General features: G+C 36.0%; 2 protein-coding genes across 7 annotated transcripts in view; both read left to right on the top strand.

The window, feature by feature from the left end:
- LOC100649131 (ras-related protein Rab-37) overlaps positions 1-13,423 on the top strand; it is a 172,705-nt gene extending 159,282 nt beyond the window's left edge. For 2 of the 6 annotated variants that reach the window (XM_048404607.1, XM_048404606.1), the window contains exons 2-7: positions 2,651-3,318; positions 5,283-5,393; positions 5,559-5,667; positions 8,679-8,789; positions 10,425-10,566; positions 11,828-13,423. In XM_048404607.1, the coding sequence (XP_048260564.1) occupies positions 3,046-3,318; positions 5,283-5,393; positions 5,559-5,667; positions 8,679-8,789; positions 10,425-10,566; positions 11,828-11,945 (864 nt within the window). In that variant the 5' untranslated portion in view covers positions 2,651-3,045 and the 3' untranslated portion in view covers positions 11,946-13,423. Of the gene's footprint in view, positions 1-2,455; positions 2,541-2,650; positions 3,319-5,282; positions 5,394-5,558; positions 5,668-8,678; positions 8,790-10,424; positions 10,567-11,827 lie in introns of those variants that run through there. The other 4 variants (XM_003394526.4, XM_003394525.4, XM_048404608.1 and 1 more) reach the window with 3 other exon arrangements.
- A 286-nt stretch (positions 13,424-13,709) lies between these two features.
- Positions 13,710-23,548, top strand: LOC100649016 (zinc finger protein 62 homolog). Its single transcript, XM_003394524.4, has 4 exons — positions 13,710-13,998; positions 14,331-14,477; positions 14,561-14,650; positions 14,720-23,548. Exons 1-4 carry the CDS (start codon positions 13,855-13,857, stop codon positions 18,056-18,058), a joined length of 3,720 nt encoding a protein of 1,239 aa, XP_003394572.1. The 5' UTR covers positions 13,710-13,854; the 3' UTR covers positions 18,059-23,548.
- The last annotated feature ends 752 nt before the right edge of the window (positions 23,549-24,300 follow it).

Raw genomic sequence — 24,300 nt, forward strand, 5'->3', positions numbered from 1 at the left:
AAAGGAAAACTTGGGAAAGTTGAGCATAAGAACAAAGAGTGAAACTTGAAGCGGCTGTAGAAAAACAATAACGAACAATAATCAACGAAAAGCTGCAACATCCTCCCTTTCGCAATTCTTTTTTCTTCAGCACCACCAGTAATCAATCTCTAACTACCGTGATTGAGTCGAGCCGAACATCAAACAGAAAAAGAGCGGCGTTCGAAGCGGTACAATTTCAACTTCCCTTTCAATCTTCCACGCCCAACGAAACGGGACGTAATAGGGACGCGTTTCAACAGCGTCGTTTCATGAACGCACGTCGAAAAATATCAAGGGAGGGAACCAGCTTGTGGTAATTCGACGAAATCGTGGATATTCGAGACGGAACTACTTTTGATATTGACACCATCAAGCTAGTCAAAATGATCGAGTTACGATTTTTAACGGGAATGGGAAACGAGAAATTTGACTGCGAGTTCGTTAAATTATTTCGATGCATCGCGAATTTTATTGAATATTTCTGAGAAGTATTATTCTTTAGTTAATTAATGATATTATAAAAACATGTTTAGTTAATTAATGATTTATTACAGTATATGGAACTACAGTACTGTGATCAAAGGGTTAAGATAGCAACATGACGGATACAAAATTAGCCAAAACATCCTACCATTCACTTCGGCAACGATTAATTACTAGAAAAATCCAATAAAATAATTCACTAAAATAACGAACGCAATAAGACTGACAAGCAACCTAAGTATCAAGTAGATTTGTCAAAATCTAATTTAATTCGCGTTCGTCTCTTCCCAGCGCCAATATTTGCGTCGATTATCCGCGCAACTAACCGTAGCCCAATTAGCCATCGAAACAAAACACCCAATAGTCGGAATTTACTCTGCTAAATATTAAGGAGGGGTCGTTAAATTTGAACGATATAACGATGGGGATCGATGTTTCGCGGATTAATTGAAACACCCGGCCGCTGTTTATGTAAGCGGACGCGTAACGCGCGAGCACTGAAATCAACATAGGTGTCGACCCGTTATATAATCCATCGCGTAACAAGCCAAGCAATTACGAAGCTTTCAAGTTGCCGCGAATTATGCCCATCCGTCGTTCCATGTACGCGTTGTTGATGGAACCAGCCCGTTTTCCCGGGTTTATCGATTATCCGGCCTCGAACGAGGAACAATGATCCTCCGACACGCGATGCCAACCTTCATTTTCCCGTTGCTTCAATCGTGGCACGTCTTCAACGTTGAAAAGTTACACGATAGACACTAACAGACAGCTTTAATGAATATATTATTATGCATGTTACATGAAACATTTTGCAATTTTATTAATATTGATACCAGAGTCGAGTATCATGATCATGTTGCTGAAGTGTTTGAAACAAATCGGAAAATATAATACAATGTATATTTAAACAGTCGATTTAGTATAGATAAAGCAAAATTTACTGGTTTTTTTAGTAAATTTAACCAGCTGGTGTATCGATACATATGGCAGTGTAGATTTTGCATCTGTGAAATGCTTGTTGCTAATATTAACCGTTTATTCGATATTCATGACGAAAAGCGTGTTTCGAATATTCTGCTATCTGTATACATAGATTGATTGCTGCTTGTTCTGTCGAGTTCTGGCCAGATTACAAGATCCCGGTAATTCGTACGATTGTAGATACATTTATTAGGTTGCAAGCTTTCAATGGGATATTGATTAGCAAACCATGCAGAATATCTGTTTACAATGTAATCTGACATCTTCTACTGTGTGTACAACGTTGTACTGTGCTGTTTCGAAACTTCAAACGTAAAGCCTCTTCATTACATATGACAATATAGGTATAGCAAATGTTAGCAATGGGATTGATATACCCAATCCCAAACATTACACAAGAATCATCATAAACTACTTTATTCGTATTCGCTTCAAGTAATCTATTAAATCAAACCGTTGAAACTTCTCCTCTCGAACTATGTACAATATAAAAGTCATTCTTCCGAAATCTTCTTTAAAAAGCAGACACAGCAATAGTATTCATCCCCTAATTTATAATTATATCCATAGCCAGAAATGTTAAATGAACGAATCCCTGAAATTAAACCTGAACTAAACCTTACTAAACCAAACTTTCCAAACTTTCTTTCTTGAGTCATGTCTGAAAGTTATACTTCTTGAATTGCACCATGTCTGAAGGTAATCCTTCTTGAACTGAACTACGTCTAAAAGTCATTCTTCCTGAATCTTTCTCCGGAAAAGCAGACTTAGCAACATTCGCTAGGTTCTTCTAAGGCCATAGGTAAGCGATAGAGATAAAGCGATGAAGCATTAACATTGGTATTAACAGTATTGCAGTTGCTGTACAGTCTATTCTATTCAAATTTATAAGTTGTATCTATTTTGTGCTGCTTTGCCGCTCTATCGCTTACCACTCTTCATGTGCTCACAGCCTACCTAACCATGTTCACAGATAACTTGAAATATTACATGGATCGACCCCTACAAACTTTATGCATTAGCATCTGCCAATCCATTAGACCAAGCAAACAGTGAGTGCAATAAGACACGTTCTTTCTAAACTCAACCATTTCCAAATACCTTGAATCATCCCTGAAAAAGCAGCCTCATCAATAGTACTTATGAGGTTCCTTTAATCCAGGTGTCTCTTAAGAACCGCGCGCAGCGTACGGCCAGCTCTCGCAAGCCTAGCGCGTCACTGATCGGCCTCTCGATCCAATCGGTCGCGCGGCTCTTCTCGCTGAGCGGACTTTCACTCAGCGTTCGTTGATCAGCGGCGGCCGAACGAGCGGGCAAAGCGGAAGGCAGAAGAGACGCAAGGTGAAACATCGTCCCCTGTGTCCCTCTTCGTCTCTGGTCCCGAGTTGACTGACCTCGATAACGAAAGACAGGAGATAGGCCACGATCCGCGCGAAGTGAAGGAAGGAGCGAGTCGACGACGACGACGACAACCACGACGACGACGAGCGCGACGAGGAGTGGCCGAGAAGAAGAAGAGCAAATTGGTGCTCCCAGTAGCAGGGGCCCATAAACACCATGGAGGAGAAGTTGCGTAGCGTGACGAAACGTGCCAGCAGACACGGTCCGCGTGGAACGGGGCCAGTTGCCTCCGATTGGTCGACCAGCTCTGGGTCCGCTGGTGGAGCCAGGGGCCCGGCCCCAGCTACTCCTTCCACCTCTCAGGCTGGCGGTTCTACGTTCAACCGGCCCCAGGAGACGACGGGTCCGACTAGGCGGCAGTCCTCGCGCGACAGCATCGACTCGACCGGCCAACAGGCCCCACCCGAACACGGCGAGCTCCTTTTCAAGGTCCTGCCCTCTCTCCTGATACTATAGCGAACCGGTTCTTCTACGAGAAAGAGACAATCGATAGAACAGGGTTGCCTTTTGCGGTCTGATCGAACTTGGGCATGGGCGCTTTAAGCTGTTGACGGTTTAGTCTTTAGACCTTAGGGCTTAGGCTATGATTTTAGTGGATGCGTATTTTGAAGGTTCGTTTTAGCGTGTTTAGACCAAGCAAGCGAATGCTGGCTTTTGTAAAATTTAGTAAAATGAAAATACAAGAGAACATTCGTTCGCCGTTTGGCGATTGCTCGCCGAATCAAAAATCGAACATCCGAGTGCCTTAAGAATGCTGCGAAAATGTTCGACTGTTGTAAATTAGTTTACGAACAATTGTCAGAGTTAGTCAGAGGGCCAATTCGCCAAAGTGAATTTACGTCCACTGCAATCACAGCCTTATGAGGGAGGAATTTCAGATACATGCAATATATGTATAATTTATTACAATGTTATAAATATACAGCTTTCATGGACAGAAAGTTATCGTACACGTTAAAACACGGTCTTTGGTGTCGCAAAATTGAATTTTGTTAGTAGTATTTAACATTATGAAATGTTGCTTAAGAAGACCGAAAAACTAAAATTAATTGATGCATTGTTATCTTCATTTAAATACTATTGCAAATTTGCTCTCTTATGAAATCGTAGAATCTAGAATACATATACGCAATAATAAATAATAAATCCAATATTGCATCGGGATGTAAAGAAATACCTTACAAAGAGACTCTTTAATTGTCTTATTTAATTGATATACTTCTATAGAGAATTAGCGAGACTCGGAGATTTTGATAATTTACAAACGGTCTTTCAATTAGTTTTCGATCAATAATAAAGCAATAATCAAATTTCTCCGTTTCCAAACGCATCAACAAACTATGGAAAGACTAAAAACCACAGTAATTCGATCAGCAAAAACGAACTTTTCCAATCAGAGTTGTGCTTCTAACTTTTACATTCAGAATAGAACCTTTCGCAATCATTATGTTTTTAGCAGCGTAATTTTCCGAAAGAGCAATCTCCTAATTTCAAGCTTGCAATTTTAGTTTCTCTTTAAAAGGAAACTTAATTTCAGGATTACTTTAACAGCGGCTAGTAGCCATGTTCTAAAATTCATGACGAACCAACCCCATTTCTAATATTTGTTCGTGGCTACTACTAATTTTACCACTTCTTATCACATGACCTTTTACACGCTAATTGAGGCATAACGCAAATAGTACACATTTTTCCAGCGTAATTTACGGCTGATAGGGAACGATGATTTGCGGTTATTAATCTCTGTTAGACGGTTCATCGGTATGTTCAGAATACTTTGCGTTTGGTTCAATCGTAGATCAATCTCAATCTGTCGACCATGATATCGCTGGAATCTAGTTAATTACACATTTCTACGTTTACTGAGTTTTCTAAAAATAAGATAACTATGTGAATGCGTTTGGACACGGACTCGTTGCGTGATACACTTCGATCTGATTAACTGGTTTTCGTTAAATAGAATAAAAGTTTCATTGGAAGCTAAAAATACCTTCTTTTTTTATCTTCTGCCATATTTCCGTTTATCATAAAGAAATAAATATGAATATGATATTTAAAATTAATTGAGAGGATTAGGTAAACTATTTCGTTCTTCTGTGTTTTCTTTTCTATTACAGAATATCAGCGGTAAACGTATAAATCGTGGAATTACCTGCAAACTCAATTAAATGTATTGCAAAGAAGTTTTATTTCCGATTTTTTTTTTTTTTTTTTTTTTTATAATAGATCTCTCCTATTTTTTTTTTTTTTTTCAAATAGATTTTTATATAATTCTAGGTTTTAAAAGTACAACTCCTGTACTTTTAAATACTGTGGACGTAGAATAGCTTTCGAATATTTTGCAAAGAGTTTCCTTCTAGGATATTTTCACAGAAAATTTTCACGTAACATAGGTGATGCTACTTGGTGACAGTGGTGTCGGGAAAACCTGCCTCCTAACACGATTTAGAGATGGCAGATTCCTGTCTGGCAACTATATAACCACCGTGGGCATTGATTTTAGGGTGAGATATTCTAAATTCTTCCTAGAAGTGGCACAAACAAAAATGAATTCATTTTAAAATACGAAGAAACAATTTACTAAGAAAAACCAAGTGACTGTTACTATGTTAATGTAGGTGAGAGAATCATTTATCAAACGGAATATATAAATGCTTTCTCTGTTTCAGAATAAAGTAGTTGTCGTCGACGATACGTCTATCAAGCTTCAAATATGGGACACGGCCGGACAAGAAAGATTTCGAAGCGTGACGCATGCTTATTACAGAGACGCTCATGGTAATTATACCCTTATCGCAGATTTGCACACGAAGTTAATAAAGTTGTTGATTATTTATCGTAAGAAAAGTAAAAATGTTCTGCGAACCTCATTGGATAATGAAACTTTCAAGGACAAATATATGAATATTCTAATATGTAGCTGGAAAAATTTACCAAATATCCAGCTGGGCAAATTGTCAAGTACAAATTAAATAATAAAAAAGAAAATATTGTAATATTATACAAATTTCTAAAGAAATAGGAACTAAAGTGTGATGGTTTAATTACTTGGTCGATTTATCTTAAATTTTGTATAATTAATTTCAACATATATTATTCGTTACATATAAAATCTCTAATTTATGTACTACGTACATTCCCTAATTATAATTAGAATCATCTTAAGTAATATATATCATAAATCTAGACTAAATGTTTGAAATGTTAAATTTAGTATGCGGAAGAGCAGTTTTCTTGCAATTTCATCCGAAACATAGTTAAAACAATGAAAATTAAGTAAAGATCTGTTCATATATTTTACTTTTAATAATTTCTACGTCTTTTTACGCTTTATACACGTTCTACATGTTCCATTTATACACCTTTAAATTTCTCATAAATGCATAAACGTGCGCAGTCCATTAATATGTATTTTCTTCGTCTGTATATAGCTTCTAATTACAGCTAAAAAAAAAGACAGCTAAAAAAATGTTTGTGACACAATTACATATGTTAAAGGACACGTTTCAAATAATTCATGATAGAGAAGTTTTCGTTACCAGCGTGCAATCAGTCTTCCATTTACAAACAGCATCGCATCCAGTAATCATGACACAAGGCGATAGCATAATTAGGTACTAGTTGGACAGACTTGTTTGAGACAAGAATAAAGGACAATAACTGACAATTCATCGCAAGGCATAAATTAGCAGTTTCTCTGCTGTGTTTATGATTTCATTACAATAATAATGCTTGGCTGGTGTCTCTATTGAAACTTCAATTTTAACTACGTATACTATGAGAATGATTTTAATCAAATACTACCAATCAAATTTAATTATATTCCTGTATTAGTTTACTAACAGAGTAGTTTTGTTAGAGTTAATTCTAGAATAAGTTTGTAATGATATCATGAATATTTATTAGTATAACGTTTCTAGTAAATTTACATTAATTTTCTCACTCTAAAAAAAAAAAAAAAAAAAAAATAGCTGACTTATTTCTCTCGATGAATTGTCGCCAATTGCCAGGTTTGTGCTAAACCAACGACCGCTGAGAAAAAGATCGTGTCCCAGATAATCGAAATGCTGATGAAGTTTTTCACGTAACCGGCTAAGTAGAAGGCCAAAACGCCGAGAACTCTGAACTGACTGGATATTATGTAAATTGCGTTATACAATGTGACATTACATATAACTGCATTCCAAGTATGTAGAAATATGGTTTCTTTACTGGAAAATACGAGATGAAAGTCCGCCTCTGATTTCTCTGTAAAGCGTTCTGTTTCAATTTAACAAGTACTTATAACTCTGCTTGCTACTCTATCATCCTGTTCACAAGTCCTTTATGACGCCTCTTATTTTTAGTAAAACTTTTATGATCTAAAAATGATAAAAAAAAAAAAAACACTCAAACAAAAAATACAGATTATTCTGTAAGCACCTATAACATTTTAACAGCAAACTATTTCACTATCGGTCAAGTAAAACGAAGTTCGATGAACGCGTTTTCGAGCAATAACGGTTTAGCGGGTATAGCGGTGTTAAAACAAGCCATGAAACGTTTCAAAATTCAAGGAGAGCGTTAATTTTGGGAAGCTATTTAAGCGAATTCGAGGGTAAAGGAGCGGAGGAGGAAACGCGTTGTCCGCCGTCGGGGGTCGACCATTGTTTGCACGGAGAAACCCTCTTTCAGCAGAGACGCGACAATGGTTGGACGTTTCAAAGGCGTGGGTAACAATTACGCCTCGGAGACACTTCGACAATAGTGTCTCCATCGTCAGATATTACTAGAACGGAGCTTTCCTTCTGTGAGCTTTAACCCATCGTGGTATACTGGTGAGAAAACAAGCTTTCGAATGGAAAAACACTTTCAGTTCTTGCGTAAATAATTGATGAAAATTCAAAGTAGGACGAGCACGAATGAGAGTTATTTATTTATTGATTTATCTACTGGTTAGCAAAACGAGTATAAACCCGATATATACATACAATTATATATAAGGAAAGAAATAAACAAAAATAAAAAGGGCAAGAAGAAGAACAGCAATGGCTACATAAAATTATAAAATTAAATTTAAATGGAATTACAAAAACCCGCGGTTAAAACATAATCTAAACAGTGCGTATAGCTCCGTATAAAGATTCCTTGAAACAATTAGCAGAGCTACAAAAAAGAAATTAATCTTATCCGTAAGCGTATTGGCTAGTTTTAGTATTCGATTAATTGGATACGCTCGAATCATATTTAGTTTTTACGGTAGCATCTCGAAATGTATAATTTTGTTTGAAAAGTTTTTGAAGGAGCGTACAAATAAACAAGTGCTGTAGCAAAATTGTAATTCTTTAGTAAAATTATCTTAATAAATATTTAAAATGCCAAGACACAAGAAGAAGAGGTGCACGTTCGAAAGGATATTTTTCTGAAAAAATCATATTGAACAAAGCACGTATATCGCATATAACAAAGCAACCGTTTCAGAAACTTCCAACCGAATAATATTCCCAGAGAGACTCGAGTACAAAGGCGCACTTCATTTTCTTGCGCATAAAAACACACTTCATTTTCTCGCATCTCAATTTGCCAGGCCGTGAAAACGTCGTTTGACACAACGCGATGTTTATAAAAGAACGACGAAACAGACGCGTGTAAATTTTTCTGGCCAATGAAAAAGGGGAGAACAAACGAGCTGTAGCATTTTACGGACACGTAATAACATGGACAGCGTCACGTGGAAACTTTTGTTTCCGCGTGTGTCTATCAATTACTTGGATCACGGCCGGTTGCACAACGATCATTATTGGTTTCAGCTCTTTTATTGCTGTACGACGTGACGAACAAGACGAGTTACGACAACATCAGAGCCTGGCTGAGCGAAATCCGGGAACACGCGAACGAGGACGTGGTCATCATGCTGTTGGGTGAGTTTCGATTATTATTTGAAGATCACAGTACAAAACTTCATAAATCAAGTCCTTCGTTTTTTTTATAGCGAAACAACTTTAAAATTTAATGTACTGTCAAATAATCTTGTCTTATTAACCCTCTGTAAGCAAGCATGTTTTCATCATACTATCCAACAAGCTTGTTTAACAACAACAACCTTGCTTGTTTGTTTTTTATATCCACATCCACATATGATCCCACTAAGTTATTATATTTGCTTTAAAATTGAAAAGAAAGGATGGACAAATTTTATCGTCATTAAACCTGATCTTATAAATCATTAAACCTGACTTGATAAAGAGTGCATATTTTTAAATATAACGAATTATTCTTCTTTTCAACTGTTTACTATGTTTTGCTATACCATATTTACTATGTTTTAGTTATTATAACTATCCTTTTAACAAAAGTATAACATAAAAAAAGAAAGAAAATCAACAAAAATTGAAATGAACATATCTCTTATCTCTAGTCTTTGTTTGCATTCGTCTAAGGAGACTAAAGAAGGAAAACAGAGAAAAGGAAAAGAGCCGCGATTGCTTTCTTTGTCGTCTCGTTTGCGAGAAAGTTGTCAAGATGATCGATACGTTAGCTGGTTTTTGCATAGTTTCGAGAGGTTTCTTACTTTCGTAGAAAGTCGAGGAAGACGTTCTAGGAAGAGCAGAATGTTGATTGAGAGAATTATTAAAATCAAGAACTGTTCGTTAACTTGATTGGATGATTGATTAATTGTGTCTTGACAGATGATCAATATCTGAATATGAATATTATAAGTCGTAAAACATTGAATGGAAGAATGTCAAATATTTAGAACAATTTTTAATAAATTTCAATTGTTCCTTTTCAAAATTGTAAATAGTTATTCAATTTTTATGAATGGAATATTCGTCTAAAGACCACTTATATTGAATAGTAGTCGAGAATGTTTTAGTATTAAGTAAGGAGATTTATGGCTACTTAATTATTTGCCGTAATCTTGGTGTAGGCAAGCAGGTACCTATCTCTATATTTGTTTTAACACTTTTTGCTTCCTACTGATTAGTAGGAATATAGTACTTTTAGTACTATCAGTAGTAGTAGCTGAAATACTTTCCAAGTACTCAAGTACAAGTAACTCTTATATAGAGAACCAAAATGTTGCAGTTATTATTAATAAGTACATAAATTTTAATACAAAAGAGTTAAATAACGTTTCAATGATCTATTTGGTAGCTTTTCATGAACTTTATCACAAGGGAATAAAACTAGCTCTATACTTCTATAAGGAACATGTATTCTAACTATGGATCTCAACTGAAACTTCTAATTGAAACGACAGCTCCAAGAAGTGATTTATGAGAAAGCACCGATTACCAGCTTATTTTTCTAAAATAAGATAAGTAGAACATGATAGATTTTATAGTCAGATCAGGACATCAACTTTGCAGCAAATGATATGTTTGATTGCGTGCAGATTTACTTTTAACGAGATGTAAACATAAATCTAAACTAGACAATGTCAACTTATTAATTCCACTCCATCAGGCTAGCTCACGTTAAACAAACATTTCCACTTATTAAACATTATGTTCACTTCACCAAATCTAATAAATTAAAATAAATAATTTTAGGCAACAAGTCTGACTGTGGAACGGAACGAGTAGTGAAGAGGGAAGACGGAGAACGATTGGCGCAAGAGTACAAAGTTCCCTTTATGGAAACCTCAGCTAAAACTGGCCTGAACGTCGAATTGGCCTTCTTGGCTGTTGCTAGGTATTTCTATTAACCCCTTAACCTACGAGAATTTTGGGCCGAAAACGATCATCTATGCCCGTAATATTTACATTTGACCCGATCATCGTACTACGGACTATGTCCGTAATATTTGCGTTTGGCCTGATCATCGTACTACAGACTATGCCCGTAATATTTACTTTTGGCCCGATCATCGTACTATGCCCGTAGTTGTAGGTTAAGGGGTTAATCATCACCAACCTATCATCTGTTAATCTTAAACAGATTAAATTTTAAGGCAGTACTGTACAAATACCAAGCCATAATGCAAACGAACGTTTTTAGTGATGCAATCATAACACGATATTGCAAATAAATTCGGACCTAATTAATTGTAAGGATAAATTGTAAGGTAGAAAAATATATATTTAATAGAGAAGTGAAGTTACAAGTATAAATACAGTTTGAGCTGGTCCAGATCCGCACGCTAGCAGTGCTAACCCTATAACTGAATTCTTCGAAGCCAATGTCACAGAGATCAGGTCATGCATCGAGGGCAAGATTGCATCTAAATGTCTACTCATCCTTATTGCATACCCTTAATAGTCTTAAGGATTGTTCCAAGGACCATCCATAAACCAATAACACTTACAAGGCCAATAAACCAAAAGTTTATGTTTATGGTGGGTCCATACTAAAAAGACCAAATGTAGAGTTTTCTTAGAAGTGATGACCACTTCAACACATGAGTATATCGAGAAGAGAGAGCGAAAAACATATTTTGAAGTACATTCGAACCTATATAACATGAGTTCAAACACTTTAGTAAAACTCTATTGTAATATCCCGGTTCCGAGCTCAGTAAAGCCTAGTCTACACTGACAGATAATTGTAGACGGTAGTCTACAATCTACATATATTTTTCTGCGGATTTTTCCCTGGAAAATGTATACGAATTGACTGTGGACAATCATCTGCCAGTGTAGACTAGGCTTTCACAATGATCCAAGTAACGCTACAATATACTTTGCAAATATCAAAAGATCATCATTTCTTATAAATACTAGATAAATCCCATAAAGTGAAACTTATTGGAATTGATTTAGATTCGTGGGAATATATTGAAATTCATCCCGTCTCTACATGCAATCCTCATGAGTGTTTAATCCTACCATTGCATTGGAAGCATGAACGTTGCGAAATCGCAACAAAGTCAAGTGATCGCAACAAAGTTTTCATCAGACTTAAGCGGCTGGAGAAGACCTGATAAGATAAAAAGCGAAATTCTATTTGATTTCAGAGACTTGAAGGCGAGGAAAAGCAACGACCCGGACGACACGAAATTCAACGTACAAGACTACGTCCGCCAGCAGTCACAACGGAATTCCTGCTTCAATTCCAATTGCCTGACTACCTGAATTGCGCAGTAATCCTGCGCACACACTTCCCTGCGATAGATTCAGACGAATGGTGGAACATGGACCGGAACTGGTTGGCCATAAGAATGGCGCGAAACTATCGTGGGCGTTCAACGATTCGTCCTTTATGATTCATAACAGATAATCATTGAAACGTTACCTCGTTGCAGATGTCATTCATAAGACGAGACGAATTTTCGTAACATTGCACAATTCGTTCACGAGAGCTTGTTGTTCGAACGAATTGACTCTCAAACGAGATCGAACAAAATTGAAAGAAATCGAAAGAAAACGCACTAATGAGATCGAAAATATAATTTTTTATTTTTACTGAAAAGAGATTTCAAAAAATGTCGAAACAACGTTTCTGTTCCACCAGAAGAGTACCTTTATCGAGGCATAAACGAAAAAAATGTAGATGGATAGAAAGCTGATATTTTTCAAAGAGACCGAATAGGAAACTCTTGTTAATGATACGTGTATAGAAATTTATTTATCGATGGTTAATCCTATACTGTACATTAATGTGAATAGCTGATTCGGGACAAAGGTCCGCGAGATACATAGATTTAGGGAATCTCTTGATGGTTCTAATTTGTGCACTGTATATGATCGTTACGCTATTAATAAAAGGAGGGGGAAGAAAAAGAAAAAAATATTTAAAATGAAATTGTATTCAAAACGTGGTATCGATAAATTAACGAGATGTTCACGTGGAAGCTCACCATGTACCAAGTAGATTTGCGGTTTTAGAGTGGCCGCCGTGTAGAAGAGCTTTTCGAAAATATACCATAGCTGCCATATATACAACACGTTTTAGAAAAGAACGCTCAATAATATTTTGTTCAAAAGCGTATTCTCATAGTTTTCAGGTACGAGTGATTGAAGCTTTTCGATCGATGCTACATGTGTATGTAGAAACATATTCATAAGTCTTTTAATCTTTATAATCATTTAGATTGATGAAACTCTTTAGAAAGTTTTGCATAATTGTATTTTGTTTTCAAACTTTATCCTGTATCGATTCGTTTTGCAATTAAATAAAGCTCGTGTGTGTATAATCGTGTAGTTTGTGATAACGGTTGCATTAGTTACGTGACCATATCTGATTTCTAACCTTTTGTATGTAATAATCCTATATGCGATAGGATATTTTCGATCAGCCCAATTTGTATTGTGAATTTTTGGATTTTATATACTGTATTACTTTTATAACCGCATGATGATAATTTGCTACTGATACTTCGAAATTGAAAAAAAAAAAAAATGTTAAAATATTTGATTTCGTTAATTCGCGGTTACCGAGTGATTCGTTGTGAATGATAAAGGTAAATGAAACGAGATGTAACCGTGTACGTTACCTGTAGTATATGTACAATGTATCTTATCAGCGTGTACAAACGACAAACAGTTACATGTCAAATGTATATTAACAAATAATATATATAAAATAAACGACCACTCGACCAACTATATAACCATTGCTTTGTAACTTACCACTACTACCTCTGTTTTCCTATTTTAGTAACGTCATCATTTTTGTAAAAACTTTTGAAACTATTTGACATCATACATTCATAATCCAGATCAAAATATTTGGTTTTTATCGCTGAATATATATTCCACATATTTGTCACTATACATTGTCACGCAAAACGTGGTAATATTCGGCCGATAAATAAATATCGCGTTAAAAAGCAGCGTGCTTTTACCTAGCGCGTGCTCGTTGTCTATTTTTCCTTTGAACGCCAGGAACGCATCGAAATGGACCGCTCGGGCTCAGTTTCAAATGTCGACGTACAAACAAAACGCTGCGTCCCTAACCTGCTTCTGAGGAGCGCGCATTATTGGCAGGCAGAACACCTGCCTGATATTCAGTGAAGAAGAGCCACGAACATCTACGTCCACGATGGACGAGGTGGTGGAGTTGCAGAATATGGAAGATGTGTGTAGACTCTGCCTGTGTACCGATGAGCCAAAATTGTCGGTGTTCGAAACGGGAGACTCTCCGGAGTCCTTAGCCAGCAAGATACAAGCTTGTCTATCGATTCAGGTGCGTGCGTAAAATACTGTTATTTAATACTTTTGTGTCCGTCATCTTCCTGAATGTTTATTTCTCTTCGCGTACTCTTATACGCTTCGCGTTTCGTTACTGCGTTGAAACGAGTACATTGAGGTTAGGTCTATACGGATCATGTTTGAGATGGGAGCATTGGCAATGGTGATTATGGGTATTTCATTGGTGTTTATTCTTATTGGTAAAGATTAGATAGGCAAATATCAAATGAAACGTGTTTCTATAGTAATATTATCTTTAGAGAAACCTAACTTTTGTTCAAAGCTTGGTGCATGCTTATATTTTTATTGGGTTTATGTACTTTTTAGATTTTAATAACGGATAGATTATCAACGAAAATATGTGCACAATGTATTAAAAATGTGAATGAGTGGCATAATTACAAGGAAACATGTTTGCGTTCACAAGACAAGTTGCATCGGTGGTTGGAACAACACATGCAACCAAATCCAGTGGTAAATATACATGTTCTAGTAATTTTGTGAATATAATATAATATATGGACTTGTAATCAATGTATTATTGTCATGTGTCATAGGTTGTAACTATTAAGAATGAACCTGTTGATTTGGACTTTTGTGAGGACAATGTCGAGGTTATTTCTGAATCTACAAATGATTCAGATTTGGTAAGTATAATATGCATCGAAACAAACTGTAAAAAAATAAAGCTACATTAAAATTGGTTTATTTTGTAGGAAGCCACTAATCTTGAGGAAAATAATCCTTTAGAAAATAATGATCAAGATCAGCAATTACCTGATGATGAAGTAGCTTTAGAGAGAGATCAACCAGCTTTAACGAAAGATATGGATATTTGTATAAAATCTGAACCACAAGATGATTATGACACAGATTGTACTATAGAAATTGAATCTGTTACTGGTAGTGAACTTGTTTTGAATCCCCTTTCAAGCTCAGAGGATAGGATTATGGAAGCTGATTCCACTCAGAAATCCAACGCATCCACATCAGCAAATAAGAAAAAAGTCAGAAGAGGCCCACACACCCATTTTAGGGGTGCACGTGTTTTTAAACAGAAATGTGTACATTGTCAAATTAATTTGCATTCTAAATATTCTTATGCAAAGCATATGGAAAGATTTCACAGTGACAAACAGAATGGTAGTGTTAATCACTTGGAATTGGAAGATGAGGAAGAACTTGTTGAAGATTTGGAAGATGAATTAATGAGCATGGAGAAGGATGCTCCATTGACACAAGTGCAGCAAAATATTATAAGTCAATTGAAGACATATTCATGTTACTCTTGTGAACAAAGTTTTAGCGATCGTAGAAGTACTCTTTTCCACATTCGTCAGCACATGCCCGATCTAAGACCGCATACGTGTATTGCGTGTTTGACGGAGTTTCCGGATCGATCGATGTATAAAGTACATTGTAGAGCATCGTTCGAGTGTGCAATGAAGATTGCTCTCGTTATACCGAAACAAGGCTTGCAGAAATGCTTCACATGTAACATGTGCCTACGTTCTCTGCCAGACAGAAAGCAGTTGCTTACTCATCTATCAAAACATTCAGACAAACAGTACGAGGAACTGGTATCTCCAACACGATCTCCTCCTAAATTAAAACCAGTAATTCCTCTGCCATCTTTGAGACAGGAGTCACTGAAAAAATCGTTTAAAGGAAATCGTACTCTGAACATACCCAGCCCTTACAAAAATGGTGATCCTGCGCACAATCATGTATGCGATCTGTGTGGTATGATTTACAGGTACAAGCCAAACATGCTGAAGCATAGAGACTTGTGTCAACGTTTATCATCCGACGCCAGAACATCCTATAGATGTGTCCATTGTGGCATGACATATTTGGTGTTCAAAAAGTTTCATTCTCATCTAACATTGGACCATAAAAAGAGTGATTTCATATGTTCTGAATGCGGCAGCAAATTCAAATCTCCTAGTGATTATTTAGAGCATCACAAAGAGCACTCTAATGATCTTAACAAGGAAGGAACTTCTGAATTGAAAAACGATATAGTAAAGGCTACGCAGAACATTTCAAAGCCCATCAAGGATTGGGATACGTTTGAAGCTGAAGTGAATGCTGGTAAACTATCAGACAGTAATCAGTATAGCTGTGCCCTCTGTAATTTGGAATTCACCACTAGAGCTGAACTAATGGAACACAGAAATCTTCATCTGAAAGTGAAAATTTATTCTTGTGTCATCTGTCGTAGTATGTTCAGCAGCGCAGGTGCTTTGGAAATTCACATGAAAGATCATGGTATAGAAGATCCGAATGAAAGAAATGCAAACATCTCCTGTGTGGAGTATGGTGCAGTACAAGAAGATTCACAGGACTCAAATTCAGTAAATGTCAGCGCCACCTCGGATCCTGGCGATAAAAAGAACGAGTGCGACCTTTGCGGCAAGGTATTCTCGAATAGCGCTAATCTTAAGAGGCATATCAGAAATATTCACAATGTTATCAGAGGCAACATCATCTGCGCCCACTGTCGGCGAACGTTCAAGAGTAAAGAGTCGCATGACCGACATTTAGCAACTGATCACCCAAAGATTGCGAAGTCCATACATCAGTGTTCTAAATGTCGAAAGACTTTCTTCTTCAGAGCTAACCTAAACCTTCACTTTGAAACTGCCCATGCTCAGGAATTAGGTGGTCACGGATGTGACATTTGCGGTAAGATTTTCATGGAAGAATCATCTCTAAAGATACACAGGAGCTGGCACAATCGAGCAAACTCTAGATTGAGTTTACGATTTATGAAGAAAGATGTCCAAAAGCCATTGACCCAGACTAAACAAGAGGAATCCTTCAATTCCAGTATGACCCGACCAGCTAGAGCACGAAAATCTTACCCAAATTTACCTCCAACAAAGCCAAATGGTAATTTCCAATGCCAAGTTTGCAGTGACAAGTTCAATGATGTAACAGAATTGAGGACACACTTATGGGATGTGCACTGTGCTCGTAATAAAACTGAGAAGAGCTTTTCAGGTGACGAGTTTCAATGTGAGCTTTGCACAAATGTTTTCCCTGATAAGGAGACATTAGATATGCATACGCAATGGCACAAAGCTCAACCCATTCTTGATGATGTAAAGAAATCTGATCACATTTGTGACATTTGTGGAAAACTATACAGCTCCAAAAAGATATTGTCAAGACATAAAAAGCTTCACAAATCCACAGTCGTAGCTGCTGCAAAGCTACAATCAGCTGGCAAGAACTTAGCAAGTAGTCCACTTGTATGCACCCTCTGTCACAAAGTGTTCAATAGTACTCGGTCGCTTCATCGTCACAGGCTCAACCTACATGCTAATGTATTTAATCAACAACCTGAACATGTATACAACAACGCGAGAAGACTATCTCAAGAAGAACCAAGATCCAAGAAAATAAAATTAGAAGAGGAGGATAAAAGAGCACCTCTCCCCATGGATGCCATGAGCGCAGGCAGGAAGTCAGTTATGTGCCACGTCTGTAGGAAATTCTTTGCAAACATGAGCGTATTGTACAAGCACAAACAATTGGTGCACAATAAGACTCACATGAATCTGTTACAGAATCTAGCCAAGTCATATAATATAGAATGTATACCATTACCCAGCAATGATGGTAAAGTCCTTTGCAACATTTGCTACAAAAAGTTTTCTGGTGTGTCGAATTTGCGCCAGCATTTTACTATAAAACATAAAAATGCTCCTCCCAAATTTGCTTGTTCTGTAGACGGTTGCAAGCTCACATTCCCAACGCCGACAATCGTAAAGAACCATGAATTGTCGCACAACAGCATTATCTACAGTTGCACCTTATGCGATAGGCATGTGTTCAACAAGACAGCAATGTCAGATCACTTGCTGACGACACACAACACTATCTATAATGCTGAGAACAGCAAGAACTTCCACAGAGAGATGGATTTGACCAAATATGTGGTGGAGGGTGCAGTAGACGCAACTTGTCCTCAATGCAAGATCAAGTATCCCAACAATAGGGCTATGAAGATTCACTACTTCAAGTTCCACGAGGGTACAAACCAGTAGAATCGTGTATTTTTCCATGTCTGAAATAATTTGCAAAAATACCAACGAAACATATAGGTGGTTAAGAAGAATCGAATGTGACAAGTACTTGGTCCTACGGGCGGAAAAACTCTTCGAGTTGACTAAATGCTGCCTTACACACATTTTTTTACCAAATCCTCGATTCACAACTAATTGTCTGATACATTGATGATAACGTTCATAAGACTTCAAAGGGCACGTAATACCTCCTGACGTTCTTTTATTTTAGAGTAGATGGTTGAAATATACTTTGGCTGGTTTTGTTTCTCTTTGGCTATCGCGGGAGATGACTTGTTCCCTAATCAGGATTAGGACACAATAGCCTGATCTTTCACGAGCTTTGTAAATAAAGCACTACATATTATTGTAGAAGAATGAAGATACTACGCGAGAGAGAGGGAGAGAGTGAGAGAGAGAGAGAGGGAAGGGGAGAGAGAGAGAGTCTATATATTTCATCATTTAATGTTATTCCCTGAGTTACAGTTTTCAGGTCTATTTCTGTATTGATCGCAATGTTAGTTATTTTTCGGCGAGCGCTAATCACTCAAAAGACATCGCTAAAATAAAAATAGCACTTATTGACACGTGTCGAATCAACTGGTCAGACTTCGTAGAAAATTAAGCGATCGACGTGTCTAAAAGATAATTGAGCTTGATTGATTCGAACTCTTGATGAATCTATTACTGATTATTGAATATTTCAAGAAATTTTTTGGTTCGTTGAGGTATAACTTTATTTGTCGAATTGGAACGTGTCTACTTGAATGTGTTTATTCAGAAAAGAATGAAATACCCTGCGAGACCTCTATTGTACGAGGTACATTTACAACAATATATCTTACCTTTTTTCTGTCTTATTTTTCTTTTTGTTATGGAACAACAGCTATTCTTTTCATTGCAATCTGGCTGAACGCGTTCACTTGACTAGTGGAAAACAGTGCATTCCTAAATGTTGGACTCTAATGCAAATGAAGGATTGACATACTCTAACGGTGCGGTTACATAAAGGGTATGATCAACAGTGAAGGGATATGATCGACAAACGAGGTCAGGTTTTGCACATTAATTTATCAGAAATGCTGTTTTCTGAACGCTAAAATGGAAAGCGATTTTTAAAATGTTGTTCTAGATTTTATTATTAATACGCATACTTGTATTGTATAAGCTGTAGCGTTTTTGCATATAGTGAACAAATAAAGGGAGAAGTAATAAGCACAGATCCTCGATTTTCCAAGAATCACTTGACGTTGTTCTTGCTCATGGACTAACGTCGCAAGGATAGTATTGTACAAGTTCTTACATCGTTATTTTCTGTTTTTAAACTGTTCGTAATACTTAGGCGATCATGTTTCTGAGTAATTTACCTCGTGTCTGTGATGATAGTTCTCGTGATGGCCATCAGAGGGCTACCATCGCTCATGATCCTATAAGTTTTTAACCTCTAGTTCTTCCATATGGATTATCGATCAGTTAGATTTACAGATGAAATATCTTACATTATCGAATGACCAAAGCCTTTATCAATATGTGGTTCTAGGAGTTGTCATATCGGTTAGGTATATTCTTATATATGGTTAGCTATAACCTTTGTCTTATGGTACTGCCGATGGCAGCCATCTTAAACAGTAGACCTAAAGAGGAAGAGTCTGAACGGACAATGACCAAACGTGGACAGCTCGATCGGTTAGACCAGACAACTCGCGGATGAGAACAATCCGATTTAGAATCATGGTTCAGCAATTTGATTCTTCTATTTGTACTAAAACGGGAGAGGGATTTGACTCCTTGGACTGATTTTAGATCAGACTGATATAGATCTCCTGTTCTAGCGTATCCACGACACGTGTTCATTAAGTAGCTCCTTTGATAAGATCATCAGTAAATATAGGAGATGTACATAATGATTTGTCTGGTTTACTAAACTCTTTGATCGTTGGTTAAGTTATATTCGAAGTCTTGGTTAGTGATAAGGTTATCTGAGCAGGCAAACTTCGTAACTGTTCTGAGCAGTATCTACACGCGTGGATAGGTGTTAAATGTGAATTTTATCTTTAACCGTTTTGTAATTAGAGAAACTAAATGAGGGAAATTGAAGTGCTATTCGGAGGAATCTGCAGGTTCAACCATTCCATCTACGTTAAGTTTCTTACAGCAGATGTTCGAGACGATGATTACACTCTCGTAGTTATCGTTCTACGTAACTACAATAGTTCCGAACTTCTCAGACGTAATTGTATATTCGTAATCATTTATCTGTAATGAGGATACATAGAATCTATATTTCTGTACATGGAATGTTTTTATATAGTGTCTTTTTATGTGCATTTTGAAAAGAAAAGACTGAGAAAATAAGAATGTTTTATCGAATATTCTTAAGCGATTGAGGTTTTAGAGGTGCCACAACGTGCTGAAAAATATTCGTTATTTTCTCCTTTTAATTGCAAGATTGCACGAAACGTATTTCACTAGCTGAAATAGATGAGACAATGTGAACATTTGAATGTTTAATTGATAGTAATGTGAAAATCTAAAATATTATATACATGTATATATGCAGATACATATATGTTGCATTTTAACTTCTTGCAGATGATTATGAATAAATAAATGTTTGTATATTACATTAGTATAGTTAGCTCTCTTGCTTTCTCTGTTTCTTTGTCATACATATTTTTTCTTAATAATGGAATGCTAAGCGAGAAACTTCTACGAAGCACGTAGTTACGTATTAAATTTAAGAATTTTTAAGAAATCAGATCTCACAAATACAAGATGAAAATATTATTTCTACTTTGGAAAGGAATATTTTTGAAATTACTTTGGATGAAAAATCGAAAATTTTCAAATGGTCTTTTAGTTATAAGATGCAGTATATAGCAACGATAAAATGTAAAGATGGAAGATATTGAATCAAAATTGCATCTATCTCGAGGTTGGAGGTGCCTTATTGTTTGTCCTATTTTCACGTTCACGTTCACGAACTTGTTACGTTATCGATAATCGTTGACAATGGTACCAGCCGCAGAACTATATTTTAGTTGCAATGTTTCGCGTACAGCGGCACTTATGGTATCTTAGACGAGCGAATAGCCGCTAAATTACATACCATGTGGATCGAGTATGTTATGTGCATTCCTTATGTGGCTTTGAACGCAGCCATCCACGTCGAAAGAAGCTATGCACGTGTGGTCACTGAATGCACATGTGCAGCTAGTGCCTTTAAATTGTTGCAAGACTTTTTGCACAGACCACCTGCACGTATAATGTACATTTTGAAAGAGGATGCGTTGATTGAATGTCTTACATTTTCGAAATTGGAATTGCTATTTGTATGAAATTAGACCAACATGGATAACAGACATTATCCAAAACGTTTTAGTTTTACAATAATGTTCTTCTTCCAAAATATCAGGCAATGGTAAAATGATATTTTCCTTTAAAATATCATAGATGTAAAATTACAAAGATATTTAATTATAGTTTTAAATCTAGATCCATCGTATTTAAAGGTACAATAGTGTTCAACTTTGGAAGAAGCGCAAGAACTTTATTTAACCAATATTTTTTATACGTCGTTATGCATACTTTTATGTCAATATTAAAGTTAATGTTAGGCGAAGTAAAAGAACAGAGATCTTTTAGTATCTCAGTATCTAAGCAAAATCAATTTTAACTATTTGGATGGGTTCTTTTAATTAGTAAAGTAACTCGTATTAGATTGGAATACCGAACCCTAGGAGCGTAAAATTAATGCGTATTGCATATCAAATTAAGTGTGTTACGCCATATGACACGATATTGATTACTCCAGAAGTCCACATGTCGAATGCCATAATCTCGTCATCTCTAGCCGATTCGAAGGTTTACATTGTTTAGATGTCTATATAAGAACTTGTTACTCTATTCATAGCGTGGAGTATTTTTGAGATATTAAATCGTGTGCTAAATGAAAATTCGACGATTTTATTATTTATCTTGGTCGGGTTTTGTGATGAAATTTCCTGCGTTGCGGCTGAATGAGAAATTAGGTCGCTAAGTAGAAATGAATGACATCGAAGCAGACTAGAAGGTCACGTGGGCTGCTCCATTTCAGTCTTGCAACATAATCACGCACACGTTTCGAGCCTAAACATACACGAGTTGTTTAATAGTCTCACGATGGCGCAAGACACGTGTTAGATACGTAACGCAGATTAGACCAAAGATTTTTGTTAATTATTTTCGCCTTTACAGTCGTTGTCTCTTAGAAATCTTTAGAATTGAAGCATTTAAGCACAGTTTCATATTCGATCTTTTAGAAGCAATCCTACGTCTTCTTTTATCATTTTAAACTTTATTCTTTGTGATAGATTAGCTTAGAGTCGTTTGTTTAAGTTATAAAACTAATTTCCTTATCAAGTGTTATATAGATATTGTTAGAATCTAATACTTTTCCAATAAAATATCGAAATATTTCTTCAATTAATTCTATAGAAATTAAAAGAGTTTCAGATTCGCGTTTAAATGAAATCTTCGTTCGTTTTTTCTGAAATAAACGGAATTTTGTCATAAACTTTGCGTTGGTCTTTAACAAACGTTAGAGTTCGAAGGTATTACGACCAGATATTCTACAGAAATATTATTCGCGTGATTATAACTTTATAATTATAACTTTTTGTTTGACGATAAATCGTGTCGCCAAGTGTCCTTTACTTTGACTGCGTTGTTCACAGTGCTATACATGGCTGACTTAGATTTTTTTAATCAAAGACACTGGTATCTGTAACGCTGTTAATTATTCAGTGCGCGAAAGTTAGGTCACCGGGTGTTTATCGATTAGATTTTTAACTAGCTCGCTCGTCGTATACACGTCAAGTTTCTAATCGCGTTCTAACGTGTCTCGTCCATCGCGTTATAGAGATTATGGTTTCCTTTTTAGTGGATCTATCTACTGAAGTAAATACATATTTTCCTGTAAATATTGGAATGACCGCTTTTCTGTTAAAAGTGGCTTTTATGCGAATTTTAAAAACAATTATATATATGAAATATTGAAATTTTCTATGTATTTTGCAAATACGAAACTTTCTTTCTTATGTTTAAAGTAATTGGAGAGTGTTCGCAGAAAACACTGTAAATACAAAAATTGAAAGATTCTGATTTTTCATTGCGAAATGTTCTACATAGCAATAAGAATACCGTGATATGGAATTAAAGTGCAATTTATCTTCCTAAATAATTATTAATAATGTGTTTTCTACAAGCACTCTTCAATTGTATATAATATTTATCTATAAAATACTATTATTTCATAATACGTTGTGGTGTTATAAAATAAGTTAATATATCGCAATGTGTATATGCGTGTATTGGTTGTATGTATGAACGTTTATACATATGTACGATATATTTAGTGGATATCAATAATCTCCTTTGTAATAGCTGTGAATCTAAAATACAAATAAACATTCTATTCTCTATTTTAATCTATAACGCCTCATAGTTAGTTTATTTAGTATAAAATAATAAATTATTCGCCAGAATATTTCTCCCTTTCACAATAATAGTGTTCTTGCATGTTAAATAACAATTGTAGGAATTAATCTTCCTTTGATTTCGACAGGAATATCTTAAACGCGAAAATTTATTCCGCGCATTTAAATTTATCCATTTGCGTTCTGATCGTTTCAAATAACAGCTTGGTATTTTAAACGACGAGTAGAAATGCAGAAAACCGTGTACAGGAAAGGAAATGAAAATTGCTTCACGTCGACCCACGATCCCATGTCGAAAAGGTTAGAAAGGAAGGAATCTTTTTAACCTTGGTTAAAAGGTATTGCCACACCCAGCGTATTCCCCAAACTTGATTCCAACTAATTTTTACTTATTTCGTTCTCTACAACTTGGTTCACATGACCACGTATTTCAATATAGTCGAAGAAGCAGAAAACATGTACAACGTGAATTCATCGAATTCAAACCATCATAATATCCCTTTTCACGATTGAATTCGACATTCCATACAATTGTAGAAAATATTGAACATTGTTTCAACTATCAAGTACGATGTATCGTGCGATTTATAAATAAAACGAATTTCGTTTCGTTTAATCCATGGATAAAATTGAACTTTGTTTTAGTTTACTTTACAGGAGACATCTTTTCAATTCATTGTACAAATTATCATCAGTCATTATGATAAGCGAGTGTTTGATTCCAAGAGATATATTTGCGTCGAACAT

This window comes from Bombus terrestris, chromosome 3 (assembly GCF_910591885.1).
Source record: "Bombus terrestris chromosome 3, iyBomTerr1.2, whole genome shotgun sequence".
In the NCBI taxonomy this organism is placed as follows: Eukaryota; Metazoa; Arthropoda; class Insecta; order Hymenoptera; family Apidae; genus Bombus; species Bombus terrestris.